At 39.9% G+C, this 14,921-nt stretch overlaps 2 protein-coding genes across 4 annotated transcripts; both read right to left on the reverse strand.

Annotated features, from left to right (window-relative positions):
* Nucleotides 1–797: 797 nt before the first annotated feature.
* Nucleotides 798–9,121, reverse strand: LOC310890385 (tRNA selenocysteine 1-associated protein 1-like). 2 transcript variants are annotated; one of them, XM_083852740.1, is made up of 6 exons: nucleotides 7,804–9,121; nucleotides 7,136–7,289; nucleotides 5,276–5,398; nucleotides 2,896–3,091; nucleotides 2,324–2,369; nucleotides 798–1,505 (listed from the first exon to the last, which is right to left on the reverse strand). In XM_083852740.1, the coding sequence occupies exons 1-6, from the start codon at nucleotides 8,024–8,026 to the stop codon at nucleotides 1,369–1,371; spliced, it is 879 nt and encodes a 292-aa protein (XP_083708866.1). In that variant the 5' UTR covers nucleotides 8,027–9,121; the 3' UTR covers nucleotides 798–1,368. The 2 variants fall into 2 exon arrangements, with proteins under 2 accessions (XP_083708866.1, XP_083708867.1); XM_083852741.1 differs by lacking the exon at nucleotides 5,276–5,398 and having other exon boundaries at nucleotides 809–1,505; nucleotides 7,804–8,682.
* Nucleotides 9,122–9,501: 380 nt separating this feature from the next.
* On the reverse strand, nucleotides 9,502–14,694 carry LOC310890389 (uncharacterized protein). Of its 2 annotated transcripts, none has more exons than XM_083852749.1 (3): nucleotides 13,682–14,694; nucleotides 12,338–12,430; nucleotides 9,502–10,010 (listed from the first exon to the last, which is right to left on the reverse strand). In XM_083852749.1, exons 1-3 carry the CDS (start codon nucleotides 14,024–14,026, stop codon nucleotides 9,996–9,998), a joined length of 453 nt encoding a protein of 150 aa, XP_083708875.1. In that variant the 5' UTR covers nucleotides 14,027–14,694; the 3' UTR covers nucleotides 9,502–9,995. The 2 variants fall into 2 exon arrangements, 1 of the variants encoding a protein (XP_083708875.1); XR_014577229.1 differs by lacking the exons at nucleotides 12,338–12,430; nucleotides 13,682–14,694 and adding exons at nucleotides 11,548–11,670; nucleotides 12,012–12,030 and having other exon boundaries at nucleotides 9,550–10,010.
* Nucleotides 14,695–14,921: the final 227 nt, after the last annotated feature.

Here is a 14,921-nt window from a genome sequence, read left to right on the forward strand (position 1 = left end):
ACTGCTTTCACTGACTACACTAAGCCATAAAAAAGAATTGGATTCTTACCTGCCATCACAGCAATTATGGTTTATGTTGCCCCCAAAACACACACGGCAGTACCAGAACTGTGTCAACTAGCTTTAACAGCTTCCCCAGCTATTAAGTACAGTAATTTCTGCTTCCTTTTTTTTTCTTGGAGGAATATTCTTTTGTTTCCAGCCTCACTTACTTATTATACACACTGTTAATTAGCAACTATTTCTCCATACTCATAGGGTTATGGAGTCCCTATGACTGGAAAAGACTCTGTACCCTTCAAGATAAGAACAGCATAAAGGCAGCAACTCGCAAGACTGCTCTAGCTTAAAGCAAAGCTTTCCTCATTGCTCTCATCTCCTTTGACTTGAGTACTGTCATCCTTCTACCAGAGCTTTAAAAACTTCATTACCACGAATGAAGGAAGACCAGAGCAATCAGAGAGGGTAGCAGAGGGTATAACTTAAGGAGCTGTTACTAGGATTTTTTTATTGTTCCTGGTGGACTATTTTTCTCCTTGCCAGCAAGGAGGGAAAACCAGCAAGTTGTTTTCTCCAAGATTTTTTTTTTTTAGGTTTAAGAACACGGATTATGTTGTAGCAATTTCTTCGCTGTAAAGCGTCAGCTGAGAAGTCTAACAGTAAGAAGGGCAAGGGAAAACTGAATGCTGATGCAGAGAGTGCCAGCAGACATCATCCTCATTCCACGGGATGTTTGTAGCTATGGCAGTTGAAGTCTACACTTCCATATGCTTAACATACCCTATTTATAAGCCAATTTTAGCTGACCTAGCATATATCAGTAGTACAGTTAGAGCCAGCAGCCTGCAGGAAAAAGTGGGCACAGGTGTTTCCATAGCAAGGCCTGTGAGTGTCTCCCATACATACTTCCAGTTTAAGCAAGCACATGAAAGGCTTGGCTTGTCGCTTACCTAAGTAACCAGGAAAACAAGGGAAAGCTAGATTTTGCTTGTGTCCTAATGCCCATATAAAAATAAAGACAGATGAAATACCCTTACTACCTTGTTAAATTCCATAAGCCGGAAGAGAACGTGCTGCACACAGGTACAAGTAAAATCCCTTGCTGGCAGGTTTGCAGAAACAAATTTTTTATTTACACAGGCAAGTCTTATCTTTAGACCCCATTTACCTCTTTACATTTCTCGAATATTTACATGACTTCATGATGCTCCAAGAAGAGAGTGATGAACAAAAAGATTACAGAAACTGTCAAAAGCATAGCAAAAAAACCCCAACCTATCATTGTGCTTTAAAACTTTTGAGCTAGAATAATGTAGAAGAAATGTAGTTTTAGCACTTTGGTCCTAACGGTCATGCTCTAGAAGACACTTAAATAGCAGAGGGGATTTCAGAAGTGACCGTATCCAGAGGTTGCCAGTGACAATTCATGAGTGAATCGTAGAGTTCTTCGCTTGTCTCCGTGAATTGTCTGTTCATTTCATCAACATCCAAGTAGAGCTGTGGATCTGAAAATAAAAGCCTGGTAAGTCCAAGTATCAAATCTGAGGCATGCGCACAAAAAAACTTCACGTGAAATGGCTAATAAAATGTATTTTAAGCTAAGTGTAATAAGCTATTAGATCTACTAATTTTAGTGAGGTATTTAGTCCTCTAAAATTTTGAGCCTCACAGCTCCAACTTTTGGGAATTTGTATATTAGAAGGCTGGGACTAGAACCGTCTTTCAAGATAAAGACAAAGACAATGTTTAAGATAGTAAAGATAACGTTTAAGGATAATCAGCCATGAAACCCTCCCAAGAGTCATTTAATTCACTTCTCCGGCAATACACGTTACATAGGATAGTTTCTAAACACTAACACAAAATGCCTCCACGTGAGGAACTTTGCAAACCTTCCAGGACACAAATATGTTTTGTACCGTATTTGTAAGTGCAAGCTGAATCCTCCTTTTGGAATCTGCAACATAAGCTTTTACCTCAGGGTGGAGAACAAAGCTTTTGCATATTACTGAGTTTCTAATATAAAATCTGTTTAGCGGAACCAATACAAAGAACAAAATTCTGTCTTAGACCATTTTCAAATGGGAATGAAGGCACAGGTACAAGAAACCTGCTGCGAAGCATTGACAGTGTCCCGTTTTACTTGATGCGGTCAGTGTATGCTGTATCAGCTTTAAAACCCCAGCTGATTGCAGATCAACCCCACAGAGGTTTGACCTCAGCTGAATTTTCAAGATGTTCTTCATCCAGTAGAGGTTGGCTTGTATTGTTAAAAGGCACAAGGATGGCTAAACTCAAGTGACAATGATAGAACCCTTATTACCGTCAGTAATTAGGTCATCACCGATTGCATTCATAACTGAAGATTCCTGAAAGACAGAAAAGGCTAAGTTTAATCATAACTCATTTCAGAAAGCATCACAGATTCAAAGTGCTGCAGTCTCAATCCATTCCTTCTTCCTACAACTACAAGGATAGATGGCATTTTATCTACTTATTTTTAGAAGAAAGCCAATATTACAGTACAGGTTGGAAGGGACCTCCGGAGGTCACAACTAATAAATTGACCACGATAAGACCACTTACAACAACTGTTTAATTTGCTTTAAGCAAAGCAAATCAGAAGAACAGGAACAGAAGAAGCGTACGCAATTATGCTGTCAAAACCATTCTTTGGTATGCGTGAACAAATAATGGTGTATAAATCACTAATTCTATGGATTTACTATTTAAGCACTTAAATACAAACACCTCTGAATGGAATCTGCTCTTTTAACTTCACACTAAGCAGAAAGCATGTTTTCAACTTCGGATTCTTTTTGCTGATTCACACAAATCTGTACAACATACTATCTGTGAAATATTTTCTTTACAGCAAGCGTGCACTATCTTTACCTCAAAAACAGCTGGAGCCATTAAAGAATCTCCTAAAGAGCAGTCTCCAACAGCTTGCATGCTGTCACAGGGAGCATAGGAGCTGTAGTTGTAGTCAGCGTAAGCATCGTAACTCCTCCGCGAGTGGTAGTTCTGGTAACCTTGGCAATAATCATTATAGTTGTATGACTGGTACCGCTGCAATTCTGCTTTCAGTCTGAAACATGAGAAGTTGCATACAGTCAGAGAACAAGAGACTGTAAACCCAGTTCTGAACTTAAACAATTTGTCAGCTTACAGACTTCAAAGCTTAAAAGGAAGCTTTCCTAAACAGTCACCTAAGTGACAGCTTAAGTCACAGCTCAAAACCTCATCTCTATAGAAGCAAGCATCCTCACCTTTGCCAATACCAGAAGGAATTGTTCTCATGGATTAACTCCAGAGCCTTGACATGGTTACCTGTACACATCAAGTATTTTTAGCGTTGGCATAAGCAAGCTGCTGCTAAGTCTCTGTGCTTTGCTAAAGATTGATTTAAGACCAGAGACATTTATCAAGCACAGCTGCTTTAAAGATGCAGTCTTAACCCTTCTATCTTTTGTTTGGTTAATTACTAGATCTTATTTCCAGAAAGAAGTGAATGGAGTCAGATTATCCATTTCAAAGAAGCATCTGACGCTGCCTGTCAGTTTGCCATGTCTACCTCCACCTGCTCAGTTTTTTTGTTTGTTTAAAGTCCATTAAACATTCAACAGCTGCCAACTATACCGCTCAGGTGAAGTCAGTCTTGCTTAACAACACAATCGCGATTCTCCAGTATGACGCCTTATTATTAGTGGGAGAATTACAAAATACACTGGTTCTTAAGAAGAAAGGGCCAGCTGATTAGCTTTCACTACTTTCCCTTTCAAGATTTTCTCAGGGGCAGCTTCAGACTAATGACAAGAACCAAGACAAGTGCTATCTGTACTAAAACTGAGGTACACTGCATAAAGAACATTCAGATAACCCAGCTGCATATTCAAAAAAATCCGCTGTTTAGACTTGTCTTCACTGATTCTGTACAGGCAGACCTCCTGTGTTTGCAGTGCCCAGTTTCTCTCACTTGAATTGGGGATGCAGAGAAGTGAGTTCTATGCTTTTGGGGAAGAATACAAGCTGAAGGCATTCTGAAATAGCTTCCAAACTAAGCAAACATGAGGGACAAACTAATCCAATGGCTGGGTATTCCAATGCTAAGAGAGCACGGTACTCAGCCATTCAGAAACGTATTACTGATGTGTATTTTAATACCTACATTTGTTTCAATACTGCAAAGCTACACAAATTCTAATAAAGAGGTAATCCATTGTCTTGTTACTGTAGTAAACAAACAGAAGATACATCATCTTACGTCTTCTGCTTCCAACTGCACTCTTCCTACATACAGTTGCGTAGGGAAGGAAAATCTGAAAATACTGTTGACGTTCTTCTGGATAGCCGAAGCAAGAAAACATGTTTGTGGCTTATTCTTGTTTTCAAAATAAAACAATATTAATTTAATCAAAAAATTTTGGCAAAGAAGTTTGGACAGTGCTCTCTTGGAGAAGAGCATTTCCATTCTAAAGCAGAAGGAGGCAACATTTGCAGAATTATGCTAGGTAAACAGAAACAGAAGTGTCATTTTTTACTATTTAACAGAACACACAAGCTAACCTCATGAACATACTGAAATTGTTTATATGAAGTCCTGTTTTGTCAGTATCCTGGATCAAAGTTCATCAAATTTGGTATCAATTCTTTAACCGTTCAGAGACCTGAATTGCCTTAAATAAGTGATAGAACTGAGCCGGTAGAGTAAGAAACCCTCTCAGGAAGTGCTAAGCTTTAAACTCCCCATTGCCCTAAGCTCATGAAAAGCAAAGAATAGCATTCTAAACCTGTTCTAGTAATAACGCCTTTGGCTTTCTCCCTGCGTTCCCATTTTTTCCCCCCACTTCTTTCCTGTCAACCCACTGTAAAACTAGTTATGTGCTTCTCTCAAACTAGAGGGAAAGCTCTAAGAACAAGAACTCCCTAGCATATAAAACCACTTGTTGTCCCTTCTACCTTATGCAGGCCCAAACCTGAAAATATTTACCAATGCATTCAGCTTTGCTACTGTTGAGAAACAAGGCTGGTTACAATGGCAGCTAAGCCCAAGTTGCGCTGTCTGGCTAGACTTAACAGTTGGATTCCCCCAGCCGTCCTGAAGCAGGTTGATGAATCCAGGGAGTCAAAACATAGGACTTCTGCATTTCTGGTTTTGTAGACTGCATCCTGTGTACAGCCACTACAGCAAGGGCCACAGACTTTCCAAAGGCAGAGCTACAAGAATCTGATTATTTAGAATAACTGTATCAATGCACAACTCCTTGGTTACCTTTTAGAAATTCCTATGCTCAGCCGGATTCCTTTTCCCCCCAGACCTGGTGCGTTCTGGCAGTCTTGCAGTGCCTTCATCTGATCACCTTGCTCACCAAATCTGACATAGGCATACCCTCTACTATTTTCAAAAGGGAGAAAACCAATTCTAGTATGCATAACAGTTACAAAGCTAACGAATTCAATTTCTGTCTTCTACAAAAACCAGAAGATAGCAGCTACTATAGCTTCTATTACTTAAGCAACCTCTCTGGCATGTGCACGTGCACAGAAAAGGCTTTCACCAAATTAAAAAACTTGGGCCAGAAGCAAAAAGCTTATTCCTTGGTAGCATTAAGATGCAACTCACTGAGAGCCAGCAAAACAATGCATTTTAAGTGCTCTCTGCGTAAGTAATCAGATTCCATATTTCTGCATATACAGCAGTTAATCAGTTAGCACTAACCCACTCCTTTTGGAGCCACAAACTTTATTGGTCACAAACACCAAGAGCTGGCTGTAATTATCTGAACCAGTATTAACCGGTACCTCTGAACTCTTCAAACAAAAATATCTTTCAGGTGCTCTTAGAAGAACAACATCAATTGCCTGCAACAATTTGATGGCTTTGCTAAACGGAGCACTGAAAAGCACAGTGGTACAGTTTCTTTTGTAGCCTGTTCAGAAATTATAGCCCCGTGCCTACAGCTTCAAATCAGGCCAAGCTTACCAGCCCAACTCTTACAGCTTAAGTTCACTGCACTCGAATGCCTTCAAGACGTGCTTTTAGGAGCCATGGAGAAGAACCCTCTGGTAAGACCACCATTATAAAGTACTGAGTGTTGTTTTACACTTAAAATAGAACTATCTGTTACAGTCATTCATCAGCTTTCCCTAGGCTGCTGCTCTCTCACTACTGAATGTGATCCTGCTCTCAGTTTCCCACTAACTTTTTCCCCCAGCGTTTATGGCCTCTTTTCATCTATGACACTTTTAAGGGACTACACCGTGTTGAAAAATGCTGGTTAACATTTCCTTTTACACAAGGTGCCTCATCAAATTTTCCTGACTAAACCAAACCCCAGAACCTTAACTAGAAGAGGAAGCACACAAACACACACGCCTCCCTGGCCACCATATCTCCCCAAAACATATCTGTTCAGTAACAGACCAACTGTAAGAATACTGCGATTAAAATCAGTATAGCTCTATACACTGCTTTTGTTCGGGATTACTAGCTAATGTCCTTCCCCTTACCCCTTCTGGAATTAATACTGAATTCTGTACTCTAAAACGTGGTTCTTAAGTCATACAAATGACATTTAACAATCAGAATTTTTCCACACAGCGATCCTCAATAAAAACTTCAATCCTCTACTGCAGTCTTTCAACAAATTAAAGGAATAAAAAACTGGCTAATAACTGTTCAGTGATTTTTGGACCTTTGTAGCACTAGAGTAACAGCAGTACACTCTGCAGCATAGTTGCAAGTACGTGGGAGTAAGATACTCTCTCTCATCTCTTTTTTTCTCTGAAAAGTGTGAGGCCTCTATTTCACCCTACTAAAGATTTTACCACCAACTGTACTGCTAGCATTGAGACACTGCAACTTCTGTGCTTGTATGAGATGCAGGACAGGTTCCTTAAGGTGTCGCAATTTTTTGTCTAAACCTAGTGTTGAGATCAAAAAAGGGATTGCTACTAATTGCGTACGTATCAATAACCAGGACAGAAGACATGCTGCATATAGGAATTAAACTTTTTCTAAAGCTCTAGTACATGAACATATCAAATCCCGCAGATTTTTTCTAGTATGGTTTCAGAGGTCTTACTTGATGGACATAAGCGCACAAGTGAAGACAAAAGATACACTGTTTACCTGAAGTACTGGTTTGCAAGTACTGCTTCTCTTCTGTCCTTCCCAAAATAAACGGTGAGGCAGCTGCAGACTCTGCACCTGAACACTCTGAGTGAACACCGAATGTAAATGATGGCAAGGCAGCATTTTGTGGACGCAGCCGCAGCACCAAAACCTGCAGAAATAAGTGAATGTCAAGTCCGTAACCCACGGTGTATCTGCAGTACGTGAAGGTTTGAACTACATTCTAGTCCTGATCTTTCCAGTCAAAACTGTTTAAAAAACAACCCACCAAACAGTAAAAGAAACAAGAAAACCCCATGCTTCCTCTCTACATAAAACTTTTCACAATTGTGTTTTCTGCCCACCACCTGGCTTTAAAAAGTATACGAACTTCTTTGAAAGATCATGTTTTTAGTCTGAACTCCAAATGAACAACGTGTAGGGCATGTAAAGAACAAGCACATCATTAATGAAAGCTTTTCTCTAAAAAGGATAAACTTATTCTTGGGGAAAAGTGTGGAAACAGATGTTATCTAGGCAATATTCCTACAGGAAAAACGAATAATTTTGCCACACCTCAAAGGAAAAAATAATTGTGCTTAACAGGTAAGAAAATAAAAAAAATCAGAGCAAACCAAAAAATAAATCACAGAATATGCATCCTCGTTTTAATCATGAAGTATTACCTTTGAGCTCTGCTTTGGTGCTTGGCTTTGCACTTTCACAGGCTACACACTTCGTGGCCTCTGCTTTGTTTTGAACCAAGCAGGTCTCCCAATCCCAGCTTCCTTCGGGCTTCTTGAATTTGTCTAAATCCAGAAATTCTCCAGAAGGAGCAGAAAATGCAGATGCACTGCTACTGGTCACAGGTGTTGGACCCTCTGTGAGACAAACAAGACAGTTAACCATCCTGTTTGAACATGAACTATAAAATGAACATTAACTTTTAAATTTGATTTGTCAAATCCCACAGAAATGTTCAAAACTACTCCGCAACTCCCCCCCCCGCCCCTGAAAAAAATTAAAGCCACCAAAAACCCACAAAGAAACAAAGAAACAAACAAAAAAACCAGAGTGGAACTCAAAGCTTCCAAACAACACACAACTCTGTTCAGCACACAAGCTTCTGCTGCTGTTGACGACAGTGTAACCTCCATAAAGAGGCCTGACAGGTGCCTTTTAAAGAAAAGGTGCCTTTTAAGAGAGAAGCAGAAGATAACGCTTCAAATTCAAAACCGGAAAGACAAGAATGGCTCTTCCCTTCCACAGCACACGCAGAAAACTTTTATCCTAGTATTACTTGCATCGCTCTTCCTCTTGACGAGTGCAACGTAACCGTGCAATTCACTGCACCATGGTCACAGTAAACCCCTCATTTCCAAAATTCCTCCTTGCAATGGCAAGAGCCTCAGACAAAGATGCCGACTGACCGCTCAGAGGTTGGAAGTCCAAGAGAATCAACTCTGTCTGAAATCCATTATCTTACCTCAGGAAATTTCAGTCTTACCGCACAGGATGATTACAAAAGCCCGGTCTAGTCCATCTTAATTTGTTTCTTCCACGATATATTTGCACAGGTGTTTTTCGATGTAATGGCATGTTAAATGACATTTAGAGTCAAAGTTAGAATTAGAATCGTATTTTAAAAACAATACAACCACGCTCAAAATCAATTACGGTCACACACAATGGGAAACAACCCAGTACTGCCCTGAAGAAGTTACCCAGCGGGTCACTCGCTTTCTTGAAGCCTACCACTGACCTTCATAGGCATCTCTCTGCTTTAGCTTAAGACTAGTTAAGACTACACTGTCTTGAAATCTGGCTTCACATCTCCCCTCAATTACATACAAACGGTGAGTAGAGGCATTTTGGCCACATTCTGTAATTTTTTTTACTTATTTTTTGAAAGAGAAAAACGCAGTCATTTTTAACTCTTTCTATGGAGTTCTCATTTTCGCCAGTGAAAAATCACTATGTTGTTTTTAAATTAAGTCACCCACTTCAGCCATCTTCCCTCACCAGCTGCAAAGCCGGGGGTATCTGCATTGATCCAGCTCCGTACTAATACATTTCACAATCAGTTCAATTTATGCGACAGGCTGGAACCTGGGCTGAGACCTCTGAAGTGCCTGTAAACCAATCCTGCAGACAGCCGCTAACCCATCAACCGTACCTGGGAATCGTGTTGCTTAAAATATTCCATATATGCAACGTACTTTTATTCTGTACAAGATTCACAGAGGCTAGGATGGAAACAACAGGAAAAAAAGGACCATACCTGGTTTCTCAGACTGACAGGCTACACATTTGTTATCTTCCGTCTTATTTGGTACAAGGCATATTCCACAGTCCCAAGAGCCTTTCGCCTTCTTAAATTTGTCTCCAAAGCCCAGAGTGGCTGTTGTGTCAGTGCTGCTCGAGGAGGATGTCACTGTCACCGAGCTGTCTGTGACCACTGGTCATGTCAGAGCAGGCATTACTCCCGTTCCAGGTTTTGGTGTCTCACATGCTATACATTTTGTAGCTTCCGGTTTGTTTTGGACAAGACATGTATCACAATCCCACGTTCCAGGTACTGTTTTGAATTTGTCTCCAAAGCCCAGCATCCCTGCTGGGGGCGCTGCTGGCTTTGAGGTGTCGCATTGACTTGAACTTACTGTCTGTTTCATACTCTCAACTGTTGAGGCTTTAGTAGCTTGACAAGTTACACATTTGTCCTTTATGTCTTTGTTTTGCAGAAAAGGGTCACATGTATCAGATTGCCAGTACGATGCTTGTTTAGAAGTCTCTTTACCTGCAGAAAAAGTTGTTATTGCAGGCCTAGTATAAACCACTGTGCTTGTCGTAGGTTGTGCAGACGTAGAAGAGCGTGTTTTCAACAATCCAAAGTCTAGGAAGCAAGAAAAAAAAGTCTTCCTGTTAGCGCAGCACCTCACTACATGTAACTAAGTGACTTTACTAGAGGGCAAAAATTTCAACTCAGGTGCCAATGGTTACAACTAGACATTCAGACCGAGCGCAACAGGAAGTCCCCAGAAATCTTATCTAAACGGATGAAATTTCATCTGCTGCACTGGGTCACAACAGAACATTTCGTTAAAGCTTCATTTAACTCTTTGTTTCCAAGGAAGCTTTAAATCAACATTTTCACTGGTCGATACAAGTACAAACAGACAGTAGCTGACTGAAATCTGACAGTCCAACGTGGAATGGAAATAATACAATTTGATTAAGACGCGATGCCCAATCGAATCAAATTTCTAAAGCTCCTCCTTCCGTAGCAGATGACTCAAATCTACTCCAGTAACTGTACAGAAATTTGTACTCGGAGCAGCAATCCATACGGTATTTTCCCACAGATGCTGAATATTAATTAAATAATAAAAACTCAAGACAATTGAACAACTGTCTAATTTTCTATAATCTTTTTCAAAATGCATCGGACACAGGACAACTCCTTATTTAAAAGGTGGCAATTTTAACAGAAAAGACAAGCTACTAATACAGAAAGACTAAAGGAAATGCATCTTAAACAGCAGCTCAAGTTGCTTGTAAATCTACCTTGAACATAGTTGTTTTGTGGTTTGTTTGTTGGTTTTTTTTTAGTCAAAAATGAAGTCTTTGAACAATGTGGATTTAGATTCTGCTTCTTTTAAACCGATAAAGAAAGTGAATGTCACTTCACTCAGAGGTCTTTCCTTAAACAAAATGCACAGTGTATTTTCTCTCACTTAGCTCTTTCCAGTAGAGAAATGTGCTGCCTTCTTAACAAGTATGTAAGTTAGAAGAAGACTTTTGGGAAAAGATCAAATTCAATAAAGCCCTTTTTCTTAAAAGATATCTTTTCCACAGACACACTTTATGAAACTGTTGAAAACAATTGCAATTGCTTAAAAACAAAATTCAGAAAAGGGTTTTTAATGTAAAACACTCCACTTCTGTTTGCAGTTTAAATTTTAATCCACAGGAGCCATTGTAAGCTAAGGCCCAAAGATTCGCAGCTTTCGCCATGTATTTGGAACTGAAGCTCTTTCCTATTCTTTCTTCACCTGGGCTGAAGGTGGGACAGGAGTGTTGAGTTTTACAAACATTTCCTTTTCAATTCCACAAATTGTATTTACTTAAAATGAAACACCGATTATCTGGCTAATTCTCTTAGTACCTCATTTACAATTACATCCTAACACGTAAAGGAGATGCAACCCATCTGCTTTTCATCTTGCAGTTTTACTTCCAGCAACAAACACCACTTAGAATAGAAGGGGGCAGATGCACCCTAACAAACGCAGCGCTTAATGTAATGCTCTCCTACATTCATATTTATAGCAGATACTCTATTAACCATAAGTCGTGTGTTGTTTTTTTTTTAATAAAAAATGCTAGCGTATTTTTTGCAGCATCTTTTTAAAAGGAGTTCATTATCTCACCAGGATTTTTTAGAACGTCTAAGACGCTTCCTTCCTTTAATACGTGGGCAGTGGTGAAGGGACCACCAGCAAAATCTTTGACCTCCTCTTTCTGTGTGTTGATGTTGGTTGAGGTGGTGGTGTCTTTTGAAACAAAAGAAAACAAAAACAGCTTTCACAATGTGACCTAGTTAGAGCAGATTATACTCACTTTTGTTAGAAACAAGAATTTCCAGCTTTCATGCTTCTCACATAAGAATCTTCACAAATTCTACTTACTTTGCAATGCTTTATGATTACAAGCAAAACAAAAAGCAACAAAACAAAACAAAAATTATAAAAGCAGATCTGTCACTGGAAAAATACTGCAGAAGTCCAACACTGCCTGGAATTGCTAGCATGCGCAGACAGGACACATTGAAGATTTAATGAAGAAAAAAAGAAAAATCAGCACTTCAGATCTGAAGTGCTAAAGTTTCAGTTACCTAGGGTAAGAAAGGGCGTCACTGGAGTACCACTGGGTCCAGAAAGTTCTGCCGATTTTACAACGGGAACACTAAATGTAAACCCAATCTGCTATGAACAAGAGAGGTTTTTCAGATTCTCAAGCCACAGGAACTTCAATCGAATGCACACACAAAACCAAATCTGAAAGCTGCTCTTCACATTTGTAGCACGCATGCTGAATGACAAATTATAAGCCAGAAGCCTACATACTTTTCTCCATCAAGGCAGATTCTGCTTTAGCGTTCTGCAACAGCCTACTAAATGCCTAAGAAAAAAAGTCAAGCTCCTTTATTATTTTACTTACAGAAGACGTAGGTAGCACTTCTGCCTCAGTAGATTTCACAACTGGAGATGAAAATGCGAACTCAGGACTGCTAACAGTACTTGTTGGTTGTATCTGTATTTTCAAAAGAATTAAAGGTTTATATTTAAGAGCAACAACTACCTGAATTCACTACCCAACAGAAGTCCCGCAGTGACGTCGAAAAACCTGATGTTTGAGTTATTTTGCAGATAAAAGTAATAATAAAACACAGGGAAGTTTCCAAGTGGGTATAGGACAATATCTTCAAAACCAAATTCCAGAAACTGAGAGGAAAAGCTGGAGATGCTACTTAGGTCTAAATGCACGGAAAAGCAAGCCAGGAAGCTGAAGAACGGCAAACTCAGCCCAATGATACTCCAAGAACTTCAGCAAACACCTCAACATGTTAAAGCAGCTATCTACTTCAAACCGTACAAAAAATATTTCAAGTACTCTGGAACAGATTAATGTTTATTTTATTGCAATAATATGCCAATTATTGCACCCTAGGCTCATTCTATGTGAGGCTTATATGACCACGTTACCTCTAATTTAATAACTTAAATAAAGTTGTGGTTTAACCATTGCAGGCAACTAAGCACCACACAGCCACTCGCTCACTCCCTCCAAGTGGAACAGGGAAAAGAACTGGAGGTAAAGAAGTAAAGTTGTTAAATTTGAGGTAGCATTAATGACTCATCGCATGTAATGGCTACCTGGAAAGACAAATGCCATAACCCTGTACATACTCCCCACTCCTTCCCCTTCTTTCCCCCAGCATTTATTGCTGAGCACGATGCTAAATGGTGTGGAATATGCCTTCGGTCCTCTGGGCTCCGCTGTCCTGGCTGAGTGCCCTCCCAGCCTCTTGTGCATCCCCGACCTCCTCGCTGGCAGGGCAGCGTGAGACACAGAAAAGGACTTGTCACTGTGTAAGCACTGCTCAGCAACAGCTAAAACAACCAGTGCCTTACCAACACTGTTTTGCTCACAAATCTGCAACACAGCATCATCTAGCATCATCTACTACGAAGAAAATTAACTCTACCCCTGCCAAAACCACTATAAATAACTTGGCATAAAGTCCACACCCCCCTTCCCCCGCAGACTTCCACAGCATTTGAAGCAGTTATACAATCACGTTAAATGGGAGTTGGCAGGCTCTAAGACTGAGAGAAGCAGAATCAAAACATTTATGCCTTTTCCCCAAACTGGCATACAACCCCAATTCATTCAGCTGCGTAGAAACTAATATTTGTTAGTTTCACGAGCACCACAGAAAAAGTCAACTCGCAATAAAGCAGTATACTCATTGTAAACATTATTTATAGCATAAAGATTTACCTTGCCCGCCGCCGTCGCTGCTGCATCTGCCATGCCTGCCGCCTCCGTTGAATTTGCCACGCTTGTTGTTGCCACTGTTGACTTTGCCTTGTCCTTTGTCTTCAGTAGATATGGCATGCCCGCCGCCATTATTGGATATGTCAAGCCTGAGGGCACTGTTGAACACGTTATGCCTGACGTCGCCGTTGTATATATCATGTCCTCCACCTCCTCCTCTGATAGATCTGTCAAGTCCTCCACCTCTGATGGATCTGTCATGCCCTCCACCTCTGATGGATCTGTCATGCCCTCCACCTCTGATGGATTTGCCATGCCCGTCGCAGCTGCTGGAGTTGCCGTGCTCATTGCTGCTGTTGAAACAGCGCTCGGTGACGCTGAGACAGCGCTACTACCAACGAAACTAGAATTGAACTGAGGCAGCGATGCAGCACTGATGGGTAGGGGTATTTTCGGTAGCACTGGTTCCTCCACTTCCTAAAGTTGCAAATTTTAATTTTTCTTATACAAGACATACTACTTTCTCACCCCATCGCACCCAATTTATTAACAAAATTAAATAGAACAAAAATCCATACAAATTAAGAGAAAGCAAGTTTCCAGAAGAAATCCCGATCTCCCCACCTCTGTCTACCACGTCATTTTAATTTATGGCAGGCCTGCTTCCACATTATACTCTATTCAACAACTGTACAGCAAGAACACTGAAAGTTAACTCAAAACCTGTGCAGAACAGAGACGCACAGATCACATTTTTTTTCTTTCTTTTCTATACTTTAGTCATCAAAGCTCTGGAGAAGCATCATCCTTTCTAACTACCCTCGCATGGCTTCAATTAAGAGTACACTCTCAAGACAAGTGAGGAAGTGTTCCTCTTGCAAAATTAGGCAGGATAGCTGCCAAAGTTTCTAACTACTGATATTCAGTGCATCCTGTAGCTTACATCTGTTTCACAGTTTTGATTTGAAAAGTTTATGGAACTTTTGATATTTGGACCATTATTTTATTTGCGTTACAGGAATAAACAACAGTGTTTACGATTTCTTTATATTGCATCATCCGGAAGTCCCATTTAATGATTTGAAACTTAAATTAACTTAAATACTTAATATTAACTTAATATTAATTAAATACTTAATGTTAACGTAAATACTGAAATAAACTTACAGGCAGCTTATATAACATCCAATAAAAGAAAAAATAATCTGAATATTCATGGTCATAGTTTTATGGAATAGATTTT

Source organism: Anser anser (assembly GCF_964211835.1).
Source record: "Anser anser genome assembly, contig: HAP1_SCAFFOLD_271, whole genome shotgun sequence".
NCBI classification, from domain to species: domain Eukaryota; kingdom Metazoa; phylum Chordata; class Aves; order Anseriformes; family Anatidae; genus Anser; species Anser anser.

Coding starts and splice junctions, on each gene's coding strand:
- LOC310890385 (XM_083852740.1), bottom strand. CDS start 8,026: ATGGTTAACTGTCTTGTTTGTCTCACAGAGGGTCCAACACCTGTGACC. Junction 7,290..7,803: donor CACCAAAGCAGAGCTCAAAG/GTAATACTTCAT, acceptor TTATTTCTGCAG/GTTTTGGTGCTGCGGCTGCG. Junction 5,399..7,135: donor CTTGCAAACCAGTACTTCAG/GTAAACAGTGTA, acceptor TTTTGAAAATAG/TAGAGGGTATGCCTATGTCA.
- LOC310890389 (XM_083852749.1), bottom strand. CDS start 14,026: ATGAGCACGGCAACTCCAGCAGCTGCGACGGGCATGGCAAATCCATCA. Junction 12,431..13,681: donor CAGCGACGGCGGCGGGCAAG/GTAAATCTTTAT, acceptor TTGAAAATACAG/ATACAACCAACAAGTACTGT.